The 19617-nt window shown below is 40.5% G+C and overlaps 3 protein-coding genes across 4 annotated transcripts; 2 read left to right on the top strand and 1 right to left on the bottom strand.

Annotated features, from left to right (window-relative positions):
• Positions 1-98: 98 nt before the first annotated feature.
• On the bottom strand, positions 99-5533 carry vps36 (vacuolar protein sorting 36 homolog). The gene is made up of 14 exons (XM_080483945.1): positions 5330-5533; positions 5074-5142; positions 4914-4984; positions 3525-3639; positions 3332-3415; positions 2691-2777; positions 2345-2377; positions 2111-2188; positions 1744-1878; positions 1568-1633; positions 1413-1477; positions 960-1044; positions 619-695; positions 99-509 (listed from the first exon to the last, which is right to left on the bottom strand). Exons 1-14 carry the CDS (start codon positions 5423-5425, stop codon positions 419-421), a joined length of 1152 nt encoding a protein of 383 aa, XP_080340071.1. The 5' UTR covers positions 5426-5533; the 3' UTR covers positions 99-418.
• Positions 5534-5751: 218 nt separating this feature from the next.
• Positions 5752-15496, top strand: proser1 (proline and serine rich 1). 2 transcript variants are annotated; one of them, XM_080483861.1, is made up of 12 exons: positions 5752-6291; positions 6974-7039; positions 7467-7535; positions 7736-7830; positions 7965-8058; positions 8342-8452; positions 8595-8693; positions 9021-9099; positions 9408-9500; positions 10538-11879; positions 12996-13140; positions 13242-15496. In XM_080483861.1, exons 1-12 carry the CDS (start codon positions 6247-6249, stop codon positions 13365-13367), a joined length of 2364 nt encoding a protein of 787 aa, XP_080339987.1. In that variant the 5' UTR covers positions 5752-6246; the 3' UTR covers positions 13368-15496. The 2 variants fall into 2 exon arrangements, with proteins under 2 accessions (XP_080339987.1, XP_080339988.1); XM_080483862.1 differs by lacking the exon at positions 9408-9500.
• A 157-nt stretch (positions 15497-15653) lies between these two features.
• Positions 15654-19234, top strand: stoml3b (stomatin (EPB72)-like 3b). The gene is made up of 7 exons (XM_080483938.1): positions 15654-15962; positions 17199-17302; positions 17389-17461; positions 17547-17629; positions 17722-17925; positions 18589-18723; positions 18858-19234. The coding sequence occupies exons 1-7, from the start codon at positions 15899-15901 to the stop codon at positions 19044-19046; spliced, it is 852 nt and encodes a 283-aa protein (XP_080340064.1). The 5' UTR covers positions 15654-15898; the 3' UTR covers positions 19047-19234.
• The last annotated feature ends 383 nt before the right edge of the window (positions 19235-19617 follow it).

The raw sequence follows: 19617 nt of genomic DNA, 5'->3' as shown, positions 1-19617 counted from the left end.
TTTTTCAATCCAGCTCGAAAAACCGTTTCATACAACCTGTCCACCCACCCCTACCTGATTTTTGTCAAAAATGCTCTATGATAAATATCCCGTTAATTGGAGTTGCGGGTAATTTGCTATTATTTTATTTGATCTCCTGTTGAATATACAAAGACAGAATCAAGCAAAAACAATTGAAGGAAATTGTAGAAAGTTTTCATCTTCAGGAACTTTATCTCTTACCACATATTCCACCCATCAAAGTAAATATCAAACCTTATTGCTTCATTTATTGTATTCAGTGTTGAAGACTTTGCTCTAAACCACCATGGAAGGTAAAACAGCCACCCAGCTTCACATGAAAAAGTCAAGACGATTGTTTTATTGCATTTATCTGCAAACACTTTGCAGGACACGTTCTGTTTCAACAGCTACAGTTCTAAACAGCTCCAAACAAGTTTAGGTAGAACCTCAAACCCTCCACAGAGTCGTCTCGACACAGGTGGCCCATTTTCTCAGCCAGCAGCAGCCTGGAGATGAGGAGGGGGCAGAGCACAAAGGACAAGACAATTCATGTGAGTTTGAATGCTTCGTGAAGCTCTAGTGTTTAACAGTTAGTCATCTGAATGCAGAACTCACCGCTCTTTGGACAAAAGAACCGAGAGACCCAGGAGCTTCGCAAACTCCTCTGCCGTCAAAGAGCCTTTCTCTGATACCTTCAGTTGAGAATGTAACAGAATGAAAATATTGAATAAGTGATTCGAAAACTGTCATTTACAGGGAGAAACGTTACCAAATGTGAAGGGGAATTGTTTTTGGTGTAAATTAGCCAGCTCTCAGACTGATGAATCTTTTACGTGTTAAATGATGGACTGTCTTTTTTTTCTTTAAAAGTGGTACAATCCACGGAACATTTTGGATTGTCCGTGATCATGGGCATGTCGTCATCCACGATGACCATCACAACGGTTAAAGCTTACATTGTCCAGTGCAGAAGCGATCATTTCCTCTTCGCTGTGGGACTGCAGCTGAACCACCATCACGCCACTGTCAAATACTCGTAGTCTACAAACAAGAAAAAAAGATAGACAAGAGAAAGTCAGGGGAGATGTGCCATAGTAACATGGATGTCTAAAATTTCCTTGCAGACATGCTATTTGAACTAATGTACAGGGGGATGATTAAAGCGCAGCAAACAGTTTGAGAACACTGTGACCAGTAAAGTAGGTCAACATGGACTCAGGCCTGGGAATCGACAGGAAATGTCAGCGGCTGAGGCCTTCCAACAACAGGAAGTCAGGCAGGAAGAGTCTGGCACCAAACAGGCTGCGTGTTCCTTCAATAAGTGCGCAGCATGGTCCTTTTCCACGCAAATGTAGTGCGCGCTGATAATTTCCAACAATACAATCAAATGATAAACACATGAAAGTCACCTCAGTGGGAGCTTCAGTGACTCGAACAGTTTGCACGCATTGACCAAATCTTCTGGAGACAAGAGCTGCAGAAGGAAGACGATATTGTCAGCAACAACTTTTCTGCGCGGAATAAATGTATGATACATTTGAACTACAGTCATGTGTGCCTTCACCTCCATCCCTCTGGCCCGGTTGACGAGACAGTACACCTCTGAGAGAGCCATCATGCCCCCACGTTCCTGGGAGAAAGCAGAATAGTATGGCGATCAGGAAAAGACGAGTGAAAACACAGTTTTGGTAGATTTGAAATGACCCACAAGACTTCACACACACACACACACACACACACCTCCAAAGGGGCCTGCAGCATGTCGCCAAGCTGCTTAGCAAGCTGCAGATGGTAATGTGTACCTGATCCATGAGTTTCCCTTGTTACAGGGTTAGCAATACCCATGCTCAGGAGATAGGACTTAAACCGGATTGTCTAGAAAACAGAAGATACGTGTAAAGAAAATCCAGCTGAAGTCTCAATTATACACATTTAATCGTAAAACCAGTGAAAAATGAATGAAACGGTCAATTTGCCATTCCATAACTGTTATCATCATGCGTCGCTGCTCAGTTGAAAGACATTGTGCGCATAATGATCCAATGACACTGTCAAAAAGAAACTAGAGAGTGTTCCGTCACTGAATCTCTGTGTGGAATTTTCTCACTTCATCCTCTGAAATGTCTCCTTGCTTTTCTTTGATCTTGTTGGCTATAGATCTGGACACTTCCACCATCTCCTTGGCCTGTTAGTGAAACAAAATAATAAAAAAATCATTCACTAGATCTTGTAATACAACCAAAAAGCGATATTTCTACTTATGATGTGAAACAAAGCAAAGTTCAAATTCAAATGAAGTACTGCTGTATAATGAGTCCAAATGAATAAAAGCACAATTTACCTTCACCATCAGTTTACTGAGGTCCTCAAATGCCTGAAACAGAATAGAAATACTTTATTAATATGAAATTCTTTACAGTGTTGCTCCACACAGAATAGAACGAACACAATAAATAGAATAGAAAATATGACATGATAAAAAAAAATTTAACTAGTAATATTAAATATCAATATATACAAGGCTCAAGGGTAACTATCATAAAAAACTGAGATTGAACGGGTAACTTTGCAGAACTATTTTCTTTCCTCTCCCACATGCTTCATTCAACGTCACATTTGGCCAATGAGTGTCACAGAGGTCAACGTGACACATTTTCAAAAATTTCAAAACGTTTGCTTTGTGGCACCTCAGAAATGTTTTTGTCCGTTTCTTTCCTCTTCTCCTCTATCTTCCTCTCAATGCCAACAATCCCCACGGCGCGTGTCCTTCCTGCCTACACGACCACAAAGAAAAGAAAAGCACACAGTCAGACACACAGGCAACTATGCTCGAGCCTCAAAGCAACGGGAAAGACAAACGTCAAGGAGAGGAGCAATTGCTCTTTCAATCCATAAGTGGATTTTGCTTATCATCAAGTTAAAGTGTTCACTGAAAAAATAGAGTTACTCTAATTCCATTACACATGACCTAATCTGTCCACACAAGAGCTTCTTTTGCCAAACATTTGCACAAAGAAACAAATGTGCCGTGGGAGACCAAACTCAATGTGATGCCCTTGAATTTGAGACATTTGCCAAAAAGCAAGAACTCTAAACTGAAGGGGTAAATTACAGTATGACATCACTGCCATCATGTGGAGAATGTTTTAAACTGAAAGCAAAGCCACTATTGAGTCTATGACTGATTAAACTACCAAAACAAATAGTGGTAGGAGGACTTTGGCGCTGAAAACAATCCATATGACTTTTTGACATCGGAGTTGAAAATCCAAATATATAAAATCCGACACGTGGCAAAATTCTGATCAAATGAGGAAACATGCTTGACCTGAGGTCCTGCCGGAATGGGTTGTGAAGCTGGTGTATTCTCCCATCTTTTTTGAGTCATCTCCTCTGTTAACCTCCTGTAAAACTAAAAGCAAATCAAAAAAAACGTCAGTCCCAGATAAACAGAAATCAAATGCTTAAAATAAGTATGTGATATATATATATATATATAAACATATATGATGTAAGATTACCTCTATCTGCCCATGTTCTTTAAAGGACAGCTTGATGAAGGAGTACTTGCTGTGTTGGTAGGGACCTGGTTCCTTGTTGGGGGGGAGTGGGTGCAGGTGGATGACTATTTTTGCGCTTCAGAATAAAAAAAAGTACCTTAGTTAGAGGTTACAGTTTTCTTTTTCTTATTGAACACAGTCAGTAATTTTTTTTTAAAATAAAAGCTTAATTGTGTACAAATTATTTGACGCATGCACAAAACCAAATCCTACAATAGAAAGATTTTAAATAAATAAATTGCAGGACGAACAGGGGGGAAAAAAAACAATGTATTTGTTACGCGGCATTAAATAAGAGTCAAGAAGTGCAGTCAGTTGATTGTTTCAATATATGTATAATAAAAATCACTGTATTTTTCATGCTGAAGCAGACAAGCTTTAATTGATATACTAAATGTTACTTTGTACATTACTACATTTCACTTGAAGCAAACATGACATCAGTTTTTGGAATGACAATGAAATCAGCTATGAGCATCTAAGAATGATACATGAGTTCGTACAGGCGTATTCCCCATTACAAATGGAAATCATTGCAATTAGCGGAGAAAGTTTATCTAAATTTGTAATTATACTTTGATCAAGAAGAAGGAAAAAAAAAATAATCATTTTCATTATGCTACTAATGTAAAGGTGAATATTAAACTGGGTCCTGAGTACTACAATGGGTTTCATTTCACATGGCCCAAAATATAGTCTGAGGTCTATGGCAGGTCTGTTACTGATATCCCTCAATAACGTGAAAAACCAGGGCAACATGAGCTTTACTGCCAGGAGACCATGACACTCACTTCTTTTAAATCAGGCCTTAAAACATTATTTGCACTGCTTTCCAATAAAAAATTGTTTCTTTTATTGCCTTTACCTTCATAAAGCTTCTACTTTATTTACTCTCATTGTTATGCTTTTTTAATTGCTTTGTTTCAATGTTGTTTTTGTCATCTTAATTGATTGCCTTGGTTTCATAAATTTCTTTTCTTTCTTTATAAAACACAAAGCCTCGTGTCTGAATGGTGCTAAAAAAGACGTTTTGAATGCTCCTTTAAAAAAAATATTTCTGTAGGTATCTACTGCTCTTGCTTACAGTTTTAGATATATCATAGTGTTTCTGATTGCATGTAATCTGGAGTGATTCGGATTTTCTCAGATATTAGGCGCTTTATAACTTTGTTTAAATCGCCTTTAATAAATAATAATTTGGTGCATTTGAAAGCATGACATTTTCCACTTGTCATAAGACTCAACTTTAAATTACGGTAATAAGGACAGTTGACACTAAAACATTGAGTCTTATGTTGAGTTTTCAACAGTGATCGACTTTGACCACAATGTCCATGAGATGATACTCACCTCTTTCCAATTCCTGCTGCCTGCTCTTCAAAGAAGATGATCTGTGACAGGGGCATGGCTATGCAGCACTCCTGAAGAAGATAAACAGACATAATTGAAAATGCAAAACAGCTGTGACCGTCAGCACAATTTTGTGGATTCAGTGCGTCATTCTAGTTACATGGTTTTTAACATCTCTCCAGAGCAGCCGATGGGTGCTCAACAGGGCGGCTCCAGTGTCCATCTTCGCCTGGACAATGACACGAAATAAGCACTCAATACGATTATTATTTTGGTTGCAAAGTAAATATTAAGTTGCAAAACATATTTGCCGAACGCCACAATGTTTTAACCTGACCACATAAGTACATCACAGAAGAGAAACCATTCTTAAGTTTTAGTTGTGCTGTTGTATCTGTCAGAAAACACAACCGCACCTTATCATCCCCGTCATACAGCCGGACACCTCTCTGTTGGATGACTAAAGTTTCGTTGATTTCTAAAAGACCATTTGACCACGAAAAACGGTCCATGTTTGCTGTCTTTAACAATTTTTTCACGTTTTTTTTTAATGCTTCTGAGCTTCTATGCTGCTGAAACTGTCATGTTTACTTCCTGAATGGTGTGCAAAATTTGCCTGCACAAAATCACAGGAATAAAAATAGAAACATTAAAGTCATATGAAGTCAACAGAATTATTATTTGTATGAATGTTTGATTTAAGTTGTGTTTTGGAATTTTGAAAAGCTGTGCTTTAGTTTCCATCAACATTGAGGCCTCGACACGTGCGTTCTCACTGGCTACCTATGAGGGGTCCTTGCAGTGTTGACGTTCCCAGCGCCAGCTGTCAGAAGCTAGCAGGACTAAGCGCGTTATATTTCTATTTTCCATTCATTTTTACATGCCCCGATCTCTATTGTACAACAACAAGTTAGAGTTTGACATACTGTTGGACAGATACACGTGTGAATATTTGTTTTGCGTGTTTCGGGGTTGTTTTAATTTCGCTGCGCTGTGAATCGAGGGAGCTAAAAGTTGCTAGCTTGTTGTTAGCCGCGGACAGATCTGGTGCAGACAGGTTTTTCTCTGCAGACTGATCCTGTTGTTTGGAAGTCATTGTTCACTGGAGGAAAAGTGTAGCGACCATGCGGGTTTCCAAATGTTTATAAGCATTGAATGATGCTCTCCCTCTTGTATGATTTCAAATGATTAACTTAGGATCGTTCTGTCATTTGGACCTCTTGCGTTGCATCTCGCATGATCGCATCTGATGTTGTATGAACGGTGTAATTAGCAGTTGTAGACTATAATAGCTGTTTATCGTCAACGAGGCTACCAAGTTAAGGAAACAAAGATGGACAAAAAATCGTTTGATATCGTCTTGGATGAGATAAAGAAGGTACGTTTTACTTTAATTTTTTTATTTCAGTTCTGTTGGATCCCAAACTTTTCTTGCAGGGTTTATACTGAAAAACTCATACTTACAATAAAAATGATAGGACACTTGTAGAAATCAGATTGAACAGTGCAAAAAGAAAAAAAAAGTATAGCATTGTTATAGAAATTAAGTTTTAGATCAACTATCAAGCAGTGGATAAGGTAAATGTTGTCAAATTTACTTTTACAAAGGATAAGATACATAGTAAAGGCTGCACAGCTGACTTGGGAGAATATGTATGCAGTTTATTAAACGTGTTAAGAGCTTAGATCGAACCGATGAAGGAGTTTTTTGTTTGTTTGTTTTTACTATAGTGTACTACATCTCAGTTATTTATCAATTCATTTCTTTATTTTTGTTTTGCATGTGTGGGAATTCACAATGCAGTTCTGAGCTTTGCTCTCTTCTGAATGTATCCTGATTACCAGTCACAGTTTAATTCAATATTGATTGCCATTTGTTATCACAAAGAGCAAGTTTACTGTGTTTGTTTGTTTAGCATAAACCATCAACATTATCCTGTGATTTATATCATATAATCTCTAGCTGTATACAAGTTTAAATAAAGATATTATTTGGGGGGAAAAGTCTGTTAAGAAATAGGCTTAACTTCAAACTGTGATGACATTTTTCTGTGTTTTAGTGCGTCCTGACCGATCAGCGCATCAGAGCCATCGAGCAGGTTCATGGATACTTCTCCAGTGAGCAGGTAATGGACGTCATATTAGTACTGTCATATAGTCGTTACCAAATGGAGAAACTGTGAAACTTTCAGTCATTAATAAACTGGTTTAAAAATGGCTTTACAAAGCACTGTCTTGACTGGCTTTATAGAAAATACTTTTTGTATTTCTAAATGAAATATGTTGAACTGTAGCTTAGATGGCGTTATAGTTCAAATCTTCAAATGCCGTAAGGTTTATTTTTTAGAATTTTTTTTTTTTAAATGTTTGTAGAGTATATTTTCTGTCAGGTTGTTTTCATGCCAAAAATAGGTTGAATGACTGACAGGATTAAAAAAAAAAAAAAGAAAAGTTGTCACAGTCACAGCAATGTTACTGTCCCAGCAGGGCAGTGCAGCTCTTTTGGTGTTTTTAGCTGTAAAAAAAAAAAAAAAATGTTTTGTACCTCTGCAGGTGATGGAAATACTGAAGTACTTCTCATGGGCAGAACCTCAGATCAAAGCTGTTAAAGCCCTCCAGCATGTAAGTATCTGATGTTTTAGATAAGTGGGGTGAATGAGATGCTAGAGTCTCACATATTATTTGTGTTTTTATAAATATATATGCTTGTATTTTTATACATTTAAGAGTTCACGCTTCAGAAATTAAAAGATCAACCTCCTGATCCCACAAGTATATTTGCAATTGTCACTGAATCTTTAAAACACTTCTGTTCCCTTCAGAAAATGGTTGCTATCCCAACCACCAAAGTAGCAAATATCCTCAACTGCTTCACATTTTCAAAGGACAGGCTGATTGTCCTGGAACTGATCGCCCTGTGAGTACCCTTTCATATTCCTTTATCCATATCTGCTAAGTAAGTCAAATGTTGTGCATCAGTGTCACACTGTCTGGCTTTATAAAGGGTAAAATAGTTAAGGAAACCTTTCATATTTATTGTGTATTATACAGGAACATTTCAGATGCACAGAATTATCGCCCTGTGGAGGATCTGTTTCGCATCCACCTCTCCGAGAAGAAGCGAGCTCGTAGGATACTGGAGCAAGTAAGTGGCTCCTTTATAATTTTATTGTCATTCTGTTCTCTTGTGGTCTAGATATGCAATGTCTAATACCTAATTTCATATCTTGGTGTAAAAGAAAAATCTTGGTGTAATGCTTATAACCGCATCCCAAAAATGACCTTGGAGCAGGTTTCTATCACAGCCAAAGTGATGGAGTGTTTTCAATTCGAATCCAGACCCTCTTACTGTGATGCAACATCGCTCAACTCAAAACGCATTCCTCTAACAACAATACACATGAATATTTATTTTTATTTTTAATTAGGTATGCAAAGTTGGCTGCAAGGCTCCTATAGCAATGATCTCCTCCTGTGGGATGATACCAGGAAATCCATATCCTAAAGGCAGACCCAGCTTGGTCACTGGCACTTTTCCTGTGAGTATGTTAAGCACGTATATGCAAAATATCCAGAAAACATTTGAGTTTTGACTTTTTATTGCAATTGACCACAATCCACTGACATCGGTGATAAAGACAGTTTTTTGTCTAAATGAATGAAAACTCTGCCTCCTTACAGGGAATCCCGCCAGTGAAAAAAGAAGCTGAGAAGAAAGATGACTCAAACAGTATGGAAGGAAAAGGAATTGCCTCCCGGATTATAGGACCATTCAAACCTGTAAGCGCCACAACAGGAATAACAAGACAGCTGCCTGACATAGCTAAATATATTACTTGCACATAATTGGTTTAATGTAAAAGTCTACAATGCTATGTAAACTATGATAAGACTTGGCAGCTTGTGTTTGTATTCTGCACTCCCCATTTTTATTCAATAAGTAAATACTGTGGTGACTCATTGTGACTAATGACTAATTAGTCTAATGAAATTCAAAACCTCATCCTCATTCAGCACCGTAATCAGTTTGTTCAATTCGATAATGATTTGATATGTTCAAATGATTCAACAGATGGAATAGCATTGTTCTCTCTTCTTCTTTTCTAGTTTCCTTCCACTTACAACCCTCATCGGCCAGTTCCGTACCCGATACCACCGTGCCGGCCCCATGCCACCATCGCACCAAGTGAGTAACAACACCGTTTCTAATTGTGCTTTTGAGTGGTGCACAGAAATGTAGTTGAACATGTTTTGTCGTAAGATCTGGGCCACACTGAGCTGCGGTTAGTGGTGTGGTGTGTGTGAGACTCTGTTTTACGTGGAGTGTGTGTGTGTGTGTGTGTGTGTGTGTGTGTGTGTGTGTGTGTGTGTGTGTGTGTGTGTGTGTGTGTGTGTGTGTGTGTGTGTGTGCTTGTGTGTGTGTGCTTGTGTAAGAGTGTGTGCGAGAGTGAGAATGTGTCTTGGATACTGTTAATATTTGCAACTGCTACTTAGGTGCATACAACAACGCAGGCCTTGTGTCTGTGGGAGGGGTCATAACGGCCACCGTGCCCCCTCCCCCCTACAACTCCAACCACAAAGTAGCAGGTACGATTCGAAGGAAGCGAGTGTGTCCGTATGAAAGCCGATAGACACTCCTGGAAGCTTGCTGCCTAACTCGCTGGCATGCTGCTTTTTTGTGCTGCTCCAGTTTAATGCCTCTTTCAGGTGAAGAATGCACTTTTTTTTTTACTTCTGTTGGAGTGCACTGAGTGACCAGAAAAGTACACCTTTTCTTTCCATCCAAAGTAGCTGGACAGAAGTTGATTCAGTTTGAATTCACAGTTAATGGGAGCTGAAGTGAAAAGAAATGTATGTTTAATAGGCTTCTTCTATTGCAGAAGCACAGCTTGTGGATATTTTTGTTTTCTGGTCAGCCAGTGTTGAGGTCCATATGTTTCTGGTGATTTATAAGGATCGATTTTGAATTGCTTGGACTGGAAATTCCTTCAAACTAATGGCAATAATTAATCTTTTTTTTTTTTTTTTTCCTTTCTGGAATACTGCTTTGTGTTGGCCTTTAACATGGATCGCTTTGGATAACTTGTTTTTTAGATACGTTGTCTTATTTGTCTTGAACAATAGAAGTATCCCTTCTATAGCCTTTGGGGAGATTCTGGACAAAAACAAACACTTGGTTCATGAAATTGACTAAAATCCATATGAGTAAAGTGTGATACATTATGTACTGAAGGTTAATTTGTTGTTACCAAACCGATGCGTCATGTTAAAATTTCCCCAAAGGTAAGATCAAGGATTTATTTTTTTTTAATCTGAATGAGTTTCCATGTAATAAGTTGCATTCATTGGAGCGCTTTGGCATTTCCTCCTTGTCTAGTTCTCCTTCCTGTTTATATATGTTGCTCTTCTACGATAGTTTGTTGGACTTTTAACTTTTTTCTGTTTATATCCTGGACTGAGATCTGTGTGTCAAAAAATTACTCATCAAGAAAAATAACCAAAATTAATCACTCAGCGTAGCTTGTTAGGTCTCTTGAAATGTTTATCTTTCTCTTTGCTTCTAACACACACCGTCAGATCGTAAATGACATAGATCAATGACTCTGATCCCCTTTCACTTCTAGGTTACGCAAAACCAGGCAATCCGCAGAATACCACACCTGGAGTCAACAGCGGACCGCTCCTCATTCCACATGGGTCCACTCCTTCTACCCCTGTCCCATCCCAGGCCTCTCCTGCTCCACCTCCCACAACCCCCATCACTCCAGTGTTCCCCGGCATGGTGCCCTCTCACAACCCCAATGCCCATTCGCCCTCACCTGCTCCGTCCCCTTCTGTGATCAAAGCAGGACCGCAGACGCCCAGCGGCCATGCTACACCCACACCGTCGTCTGTCATTAAAGCCCACACCCCCTCAGGAACTCCTTGTGGAACCCCTGTACCTGGCAGTGGGGGCTTCTCCTCTTCCCCTTTCAACACTCTTTCCCGACCAGGTACTCCTGCCACCTCCCAGACGAATTCTATGGTCTCAGCTCAGCAGAAGATATATTCCCAGTCTGCAGACCTCCAGTCTGGACTTGCATTTGCTGGCATCCATCCACAAGCAGGTAACCCCCCTGGGTCAGTGATCCGGAGTTACACCCCCTCTGGACCATCATCACTTAATCCTGGATCTGTCACGCAAGTGATTCCGAGTTGTTCCACCCCAGGTCTCAGTCCCAAGCCCTCCCCTCTTCATTGTGCACAGGCTCAGGCCGTCATGGCTGGAGCCCTGAACAGACAACCGTGCGGCGGCAGTGGCAGTAACAGCCCTGTGCCCTCTGCTTTCAAGGGCGCGTCTCGCTCCAACACTCCATCCGTTAGCTCACTTGTTGCGCCTGGTTCCGCACAAGCTGCCCTGGCACGTTCCTTGGGACTGTCACACCCTGGAGGCTCTCCTCAAGTCTCTCTCTCTAGTCCGGTTGCCCTCGCCGGCCTCCAAGGACTGCCTTCCAGCCCAGCACCCTCTCATTATCCGGGCCTTTCGCCTTTTTCCTCCCTCTCTTCGTCTCTTCCTCACTCTACCATTACTTCAACCATGTCTGCGATGCCTCCCACGAGCAACATGTCAAACCACCCACCAACCTCCATGTACCCCGGCTTGGCTCCGAACGCTGCCACCAGTGGAGCGTCTCCCTTCGGTTTAGGCCTCACCTCTGCCGCCTCTATATTCCCAGGCCTCCCGCCTGGAGCCAGCCCCTCTGTCTTCCCTGGGCTTGGCGTGTCAGGGGGACATGGTGCTGGGAGTCCTGTCCTGTCTTCATTCATGGGACTGCCGGTGACCGCCCCGGCTTCAGTCGCATCAGTGGCACCGCTGCAGGCGGCGGCGGCGGCGGCGGCGGCTGCAGCAGCAGCTGCCGGGGTCCCATCGTCATCCCCGGTTTTACCCGGCTTCGCATCTGCATTCAGCTCCAATTTTCAGCCTGGGTATGTTAACGTTCACTGTGTAACGCCACAGTCTTCTATACTTTGTTGCTTAATGCACCGAATGTAATTCTGTTCTTCAGAGGTTTAATGCTTCTCCTATTTTCGATCACATTAACCCCATGTTGTAAATCCTGTAGGAAAAATATGGTCAGGAATTCCACTCGGGTAACTCAAACATGTGACAGTAATAAAAAATAGAAAGAGCAAGGTCATAAATGATTAGCGATTTTCCACTTGGATTATATGGGATAAGTGGAAAAACTTACAGGCACGGTTCAAGGTTCATTCACTTGTCCAGCATGGAGCGGAACGCCACAACTTGGGTTCACTTTTTGCCTTCAGGTGATTACTGAGAGCAAAGTGTCGCAAGCGCCAGCCGCACCTCTTTGTCTACCTTGCAGTTGTTTAAAGAATCAGGCGGAGTCTGTCCTACAGGGGCTATTGATTGAGCCTGCAAGTCACTATTTTTATTCCTTAATGGAGAATAGCACTGACGTCTTGATGATTTAAGAAAATACGTATGTTATTAACCACATACCTAGTTTAGACAGGTATTTCTATCTTATCAATGCCCACGTTCTCGTGGAATATTACACAAATAGCATAACGTAATCTACACTCATGCTTTTGGGATTCTGAGACAACAAATCAGTTGCTAAGAATCCTTCAACTTCACCTCGATGCAGCGACAAAGTTTTTTGAATAAGCAAATTGGCTTTTTTTTTGCATGTTGGGTTCTTTCCAGGTTAACGGTCATTTTTCTTTCCTGTCATTCCTGACACCATGTACCTACCTAGACCTCTCATAACCATAACTCCCATTTGTTCCGGTGTATGGAAAATTACTACCGGAAAGCGCAAAACACAGCATAATTATAATATCAGCTAACCCCATAAAAAATACATTGATGCTTATTAACTGCCAGTTAATTAATGTTGAATTTCTCTGGGGGGGGGGGGCAGAAGCATTTCTTTGCATCCATAAAAAAAGTGTGTGTGTGTGTGTGTGTGTGTGTGTGTGTGTGTGTGTGTGTGTGTGTGTGTGTGTGTGTGTGTGTGTGTGTGTGTGTGTGTGTGTGTGTGTGTGTGTGTGTGTGTGTGTGTGTGTGTGTTTCAGGTTGGGCAGCGGACTGCAGCCTCCTGGAAGCAGCGGTTTCCCTGGTCTGCTCTCATTCCCAGGAGTCCCGGGCTTCTCTGCCTCAGCCTCCCCTGCTGCCCTGAGTGGCCTCCACAACCCGACCATGCAGTCCGCCCTGCTGCAGGTATCCAAACACCCATTCCCTGGCTACAGTAAAGGATTGTCGTTTCACTACAATAAAGCCTTACTGCTACTAATTCACCACCTTTCTTGGTTGTACTCCAGGCGCATTCCACTTCTGGCTTGGAGGGCTTTCCTCCTCAACCAAACAGCTTCACCAACTACGCCCCGGGCCCTGGAAACCCCTTCCCCCTCCAGCCAGGCCTGCACCCACAGCTGGGCTGGCAGTGAAGCCGCCACTTTGAAACATTGAAGAGACCTTTACTTTGATCTCCCGTGGATCGTTTTTGCCGCGCGGCTGGTGTGGCAAGGAGACGCGCTACTCTCTGGACAGTTTGGACATTGTAACCGAGTTACTTCACATTCTACTGCAGGAGTCACTCACTAATACAGAGAAGATTACCATGAAATAGTTTGTGGGGAAGAGGAGACATTTATAATGTGATTCGTTGTAAATATCAGTTGTTAGATTGTATGAGTAGACTGTGACGGTTTTTAATGTTAGCCCAACATCCGATTTAAATGCAGCTTATGAATTAGTGAATTATGAACTATAGACAAACGAAAACATGATGTCATGTTATGAATTGACTGTACCCTGATGTATTTTGTGCCCCATCTCAGAGAAAACCACATGAATTTATTACCCGAATTATGCTACAATATAGTCACGTGTGCTTTTTTTTTTTTTTTTTTTTCATAAACCCACTCTAACATCACACATTTTGAGGTGGACAAATCGTGAATATTTTTAATCCATGTGCTGTGTCAGGGATTGTGTGTTTTACGCAAAATCACGTTTGGCAGCTCTGCACATGATTTGATTTCATGTGCTTTTCATTGGCTGCCTGCAGTTTCCTCTCACTCACATCTTGTATGTTTACAAAGCTCTTTCTGCAGATGTGACCCGGCAGTATTCCACCAGAAATGCGTGCGTGTCTTTTCGAAAGGCGTCCACCATTTCTTGGTTAACGTGTGAATTGGAGATATGCGCGACGTCACAGGTTTACGTTTGTCACTTTCAGCCTAATGAAACCTGTTAATTTGTGGCACACCTCAGTAGTTCTCAGTTCTGCACAGAGATGGTGAGGTTATTTTTTGACTTTTAGATTGTGTTTTTGCCTCTTTTTTTTTTTTGTTTGTTTTTGCACCGGCTTTGTTATATTTTTGTTTCTATTTTTTGGGGCCAGTGAACTGCTGTAGCTGTTACTGTATCTGTAGTCGAAATGAGATCATGTCTACCAGGCACCTCTTGATTAAAATTACTGGAGCTGGACAGAATAGTAATTAAAAAAAAAATAATAATAACGTACGTGAAACACTTTTCCATTTCACTCAGACTCAACATACCGCTGTGTTGATCCCACAATTAACCCTTTATAGGGCAATCATTGAAATACCACACCCCAGAGTGTTATTTAAAGACACAAAACGTTTTCAGTTCACATTGTTGATATGTTAAACTGCAATAAACTGACAAAGAGCACCTATATTCTATAAATTTCGAGCTTGGAAAATCTCTAAATTGGATGCAATTGTCTATCTGTAAAAGATATGTAAGAAATGTGATTTTCAGGGACAGCTTCACACTGTATAATACATTATTTGCAAAAATGAGTAATATTTGACTATCGAAAAGCTTTTAGTCATATGTTTGAAAACATACACTAGTTATATTTATACACTCCTTCACTAAAGCAAGTTTTTCATAATTTATCAGGTCCAAGTTATATTCAGGCGATTTGACTGGAAGGTAAAGACGAAGGTGCTCGCAGCAGCACCAATGTTGAGCATAATGTAATCAGAAGGTCGTCACCGTTACATTTATCAATATGAAGAAAGCGTGTCACATTCCTGATGAAGTGTTCAGACCAGGTGTTGTAAAAAATTAAAATGTGAATGAACATCACAGATATTGAAATCATAGTTGAAACACTACAGCTGAGCTCACAATGGTGACATTATCTTGCGGTTTGATGCCTTGATAAGAGGTTCTCAGTTGTTCAGCTCTCATATGCAGCTTATCACCTCATCCATATTATTGCTCAACATTCAGATAGTGGGTCATGTGTTCATCAGTCACGACGTCCCACCGGTACAACACCCATTTTCTCAAAGTTTTCATTCAGCTCATTGTTTGATTTCTACCACTGACTCGATCCCACTCATTGAGATGAAATTTGTAGTTGCTGAAGATTTGTCCAATAAAGAACAACATTTCTTTGCATTTTTCTAGAAATCCTGTGATTCTATGACTTTGATATTCAATGATTTATCAAGCTCTATGGTTGAATTTGACATTGTTACTCACATATCTGTGAAATGCTTCAACTGCATTAAATCTACCCATCAAAGTTTTCTTCATTATTCAATCTTCCAATGTGTTATTTATTCTTAGGAAAACACATAAATGAACAACAATTTTTACTTATGTGGCACATTTTGAGAACTGGTTTTAAATATTTCCTCATATTTTTATGAAGTGAAATTAGACCTTTTGTATTGTTCCTCCTCCGTGACAGTTGACAATGAATACATAATGGAAATATTTACACTCACAGGCAGCATAGCAAGATTTTCCCTTTTATTATCTAAATATGTTTTTACTACCTCTTAGCGTGACTTCTGAGTTGAGTAGATGATCAACTCAGTGGGAGCCACACCTACCCTCTGCGTGCATTATATGACAGCCTCAGAGTCACTTCCTCCTCATTAGGACTTGAACAAACTCAGCACTTCCATTACTACTCGTAGCCTTCCATATGGAAATGGACTCCCAGATTGAAAGCCAGAAGAGACGGGGTCCCAGCAACGAGGACCTGATATGTAAGTTAAAAGACATTTCTGTCCCTATTTCAGCTACAATGTTACATCATTTGTCCCCAGTTAAAATATCACTTATTACCTGCTTGGCGTGTGACTTACATCCACAGGGGACTTGTGTGTTGTTTTCTTTTCACAAGAAGCAGAAGCTCCGTCTGAAGTGTGAAGATATTTTATACTGTGATTTGTGTGAGCTGGAGCTCACCTGTGCTATTATTGTAAGCAGGAGCGGAGTATGATTCCATCGCCATAGAGACAGAAATCACATGTTGCCCAGATAAAGAGTCCCAGTAACATGTGACTGAGTGGTGAGCAGGTGAAAAGGCAAAGCTCCCGCGTGTAAATGTTGCTTACTGATATTGTTGACAGAGACCACACAAGCTGTGTGCACATCATTTACATCTGGTTTCAGGTCAGGCTCATTGTTGGTGACACAAGAAGAATTATGACATGTCATGTAAGAATTTTATTAGGATTTAAATTTCAAATGACGTTAGGAGGATCTTCCACTCAAACCTGTTATCTAACACAAATCTGAACATCATGAAGACTATCCCAGTGTAAAGTAAAGCTATGGTGTTCAACATGTTTTTTGTTTTTGTTTTTTTAACCTACACTTATATAAAATGGTGTAATTCTGTAATGAGCAAAATTGCACACAAAATCATGAGTGGAGACTTTTGGAATAGTTTGAAAACAAGAAGCCATTTCGTATTAATGAGTCAATTTCCTGTGGCTTGGCCTAGAAAGAATTGTTTTTTTTATCAAAACCACAGGACAACGGAAACGATAACTCAAGTCAGAATAACAAAAGAAAATATGACACGGTGAGACATTTATTTGTGTGCTTTATTGACAGAAGAGTTCTTCAGATCAGGTTTCCAGAGGAAACGCTTTACTATTTGAACTGTGCTATGAGGGTTTTTCTGCAAGTTAACTCATTATGTTGGCTCTAAGAACAACAATAAGGTGAAATCCATCAATACACATTCACATTTTTTCCAGGACACCTTTGCGATTGTTTACACATCATTGTTATGTATTGGTGGCGCATAAAAGCAGCTGTCGTGCTTTGTACTTTGCACCTATAAAGTTTTGTATTATTTGTTTGCCTTCCCATCAGGGGGAGATTGAAAGCTGTCCTGATGTTTTGAATTGCTGGCCTTCGGACCGTGCATGACTGGTTCATAATTTCCACTCAATTAAGTAGATTTTCTTTATTTGTCTGTCTCTCTGCAGCTGATCGAACTGGGTCTTTGGGATGCATCGGCTGGTTCATCTTCATAATCTCTGCCATATTCGCGATCGTCCTCTTTCCGATCACAATCTGGTTTTGTCTGAAGGTGAGTTTGGACAGGTTTTAAAGAGCAAAGTGGCAAGTCATTTATCGTGATTGTGACTTGAGCGTGTGCGTTTGGGGATGTTTCAGATTGTTCAGGAGTATGAGCGCGCTGTGATCTTCAGACTGGGTCGCATCACTGACAGGAAGGCTAAAGGACCAGGTTAAAGCATTGATAATATTTCAATATTTTAATTGACAAACACTTTAAATGCATGTTCTCACTGTTATTTTGTTTGTTTGCACAGGAATTTTCTTTGTTTTGCCATGCACCGATTCCTTTGTGAAAGTAGATTTACGAACAGTTTCCTTTGACATCCCACCACAAGAGGTGCAGTTGGCTGTTAATAGGAGATTTGGACTAATGCTCTGTTGCATCAATATGAAAGTATTCACAAAGATACTGGTGTTCTTCCTCTTTAGATCCTGACAAAGGATTCGGTCACAGTTTGTGTGGATGGCGTAGTGTACTTCAGAGTCAGTGACCCCATTGCGTCCGTGGCCAATGTGTCGAACGCAGACTTTTCCACCCGCCTGCTGGCACAAACCACCCTCAGAAATGTGCTGGGAACCAAGAACCTCGCTGAGCTCCTGTCTGATCGGGAAGGCATTGCTCACAGCATGCAGGTACACAATCTAAACCCCCATCTTCCATCTTCTGCACCCAACTGATCAAGACTAGATTCACAAGGCTGAGTAAAAGACTGGACACAAACTAGGATTTCCATGGACAACTATATCTCTCAATGAAAAGCAGTGTGTTACATGGGTATTTGTGTTTTTAGTCCAGTGATGGTGAGTAGAATTGTCACCCTTGAACGTAGCAGTCTGTTCTCCACAAACCAAGCAGATGGCTTCAGCTTCGACAACAGCGATTGTATGCCTAAATGCATTTGTTGTTACAGTTGTTAGCTCTGCTAAACAACTTTGCGAAGATAAGTAAGGGTAAAGGTTTCCATAAGCACAAACCACATGCACATGAACCGAGAAAAGCTGCAAACCAGACATGTGGTATTGTGTGCATCCTGTACACTCATTCTGTTTGTGAACATTTATACAGGCAGATCAGTGACAGTCATGTTTCTCTCTAAAACAGTGCACAGGTCTGATTTACAGACAGATTGCAATTGTAGATATATTAGATGTGAAATATAAGACCACGTCAGACAACAGGGTCAAACTCTACCGTCTGTGTGAACACCAAAATCATTTTCTTCTAAATAGCACAGACATCCTCAATTCTTTCATTCTTTTAATGTGTTTCCTCAAAGTACTTCTTCTCATTTCCAGAGCAGCCTGGATGAGGCCACTGACCACTGGGGCATAAAGGTGGAGCGTGTGGAGATTAAAGATGTGAAGCTGCCCACCCAGCTGCAGAGAGCCATGGCTGCTGAGGCCGAGGCTGCCCGAGAGGCCAGAGCTAAGGTGGGCACATGAAGACCCACAGGTCTCACTGTGGAAGCTCATAGTTATGAGCGAAGGCTTAAGAGCATTATCTTTCGGTCTTTGCCATCAGACTAGTTCTGTACTTGACGCGATCACACTTTTTTGATCTCCAGGTGATTGCGGCAGAGGGTGAGATGAACGCCTCTCGCGCTCTGAAGGAGGCGTCCCTCGTGATTGCAGAGTCTCCGTCAGCCCTGCAGCTTCGTTACCTGCAGACCCTCAGCACCATCGCAGCAGAGAAGAACTCCACCATCATCTTCCCTCTGCCCATGGATATCGTGTCTCATTTCATGCGCAAGTGAAGCTCAGAGATGCTTCAGTCTGTTGATCAGGAATCGGATCAGATTCACGTCCATTCACCTACTGCTAAAAGCTATGATAAAAATAAATAAATAAAAAAAAGTTTGTATTATGTAAGATAATGCTTATACTGTATACTATTTTTTTGTTTTTTTAAGCCATATGGTCAATAAAAGCAAACTGTAATCAGGCTACATTTGTTAACAAATGTAATTTGAACTGGAAAAGTCATAATTCTATGAATATTTCGTATTATGAACATATTTGAGTCCTTGAATCCTTTGCCTTACCTTAAAATGATTGAAAGTTCCTTATTCCATACAACTTGCAGGGTTTTGCTTCTTTTTTTATTTTTCATTTTCTTTTTGAATGATCAACATTATAGCTCACTTCACAAACTGGCATTTGTAATTAGATTTATTTATTTATTTATTTACTTTAAACACGTTACCCATAAGCTTCACTTAAGTATGCTTTAAGTGAACGTTTTGTCTAATGCAGAAATGTGCAAAAACTTCATCCTCACTACTAAATTAACAAACTGTGATCAAATACATCCACCACAAGGACTAA

This window comes from Lipophrys pholis, assembly GCF_963383615.2.
Source record: "Lipophrys pholis genome assembly, chromosome: 16".
NCBI classification, from domain to species: Eukaryota; Metazoa; Chordata; class Actinopteri; order Blenniiformes; family Blenniidae; genus Lipophrys; species Lipophrys pholis.
This window is presented reverse-complemented; position numbering and strand designations above follow the sequence as displayed.

What these genes read in the sequence shown, in the direction of transcription:
- vps36 (XM_080483945.1), bottom strand. Translation starts at nt 5,425, where the DNA reads ATGGACCGTTTTTCGTGGTCAAATGGTCTTTTAGAAATCAACGAAACT. An exon ending in CGGACAAAAACATTTCTGAG is followed by an intron (nt 2,378 to 2,690) that starts GTGCCACAAAGC and finishes ATTCTGTTTCAG; the next exon opens with GCATTTGAGGACCTCAGTAA. An exon ending in GTTCTTTTGTCCAAAGAGCG is followed by an intron (nt 510 to 618) that starts GTGAGTTCTGCA and finishes CCTCATCTCCAG; the next exon opens with GCTGCTGCTGGCTGAGAAAA.
- proser1 (XM_080483861.1), top strand. Translation starts at nt 6,247, where the DNA reads ATGGACAAAAAATCGTTTGATATCGTCTTGGATGAGATAAAGAAG. An exon ending in TCTTGGATGAGATAAAGAAG is followed by an intron (nt 6,292 to 6,973) that starts GTACGTTTTACT and finishes TCTGTGTTTTAG; the next exon opens with TGCGTCCTGACCGATCAGCG. An exon ending in TGCAGTCCGCCCTGCTGCAG is followed by an intron (nt 13,141 to 13,241) that starts GTATCCAAACAC and finishes GTTGTACTCCAG; the next exon opens with GCGCATTCCACTTCTGGCTT.
- stoml3b (XM_080483938.1), top strand. Translation starts at nt 15,899, where the DNA reads ATGGAAATGGACTCCCAGATTGAAAGCCAGAAGAGACGGGGTCCCAGC. An exon ending in CAGGAAGGCTAAAGGACCAG is followed by an intron (nt 17,462 to 17,546) that starts GTTAAAGCATTG and finishes TTGTTTGCACAG; the next exon opens with GAATTTTCTTTGTTTTGCCA. An exon ending in TTGACATCCCACCACAAGAG is followed by an intron (nt 17,630 to 17,721) that starts GTGCAGTTGGCT and finishes CTTCCTCTTTAG; the next exon opens with ATCCTGACAAAGGATTCGGT.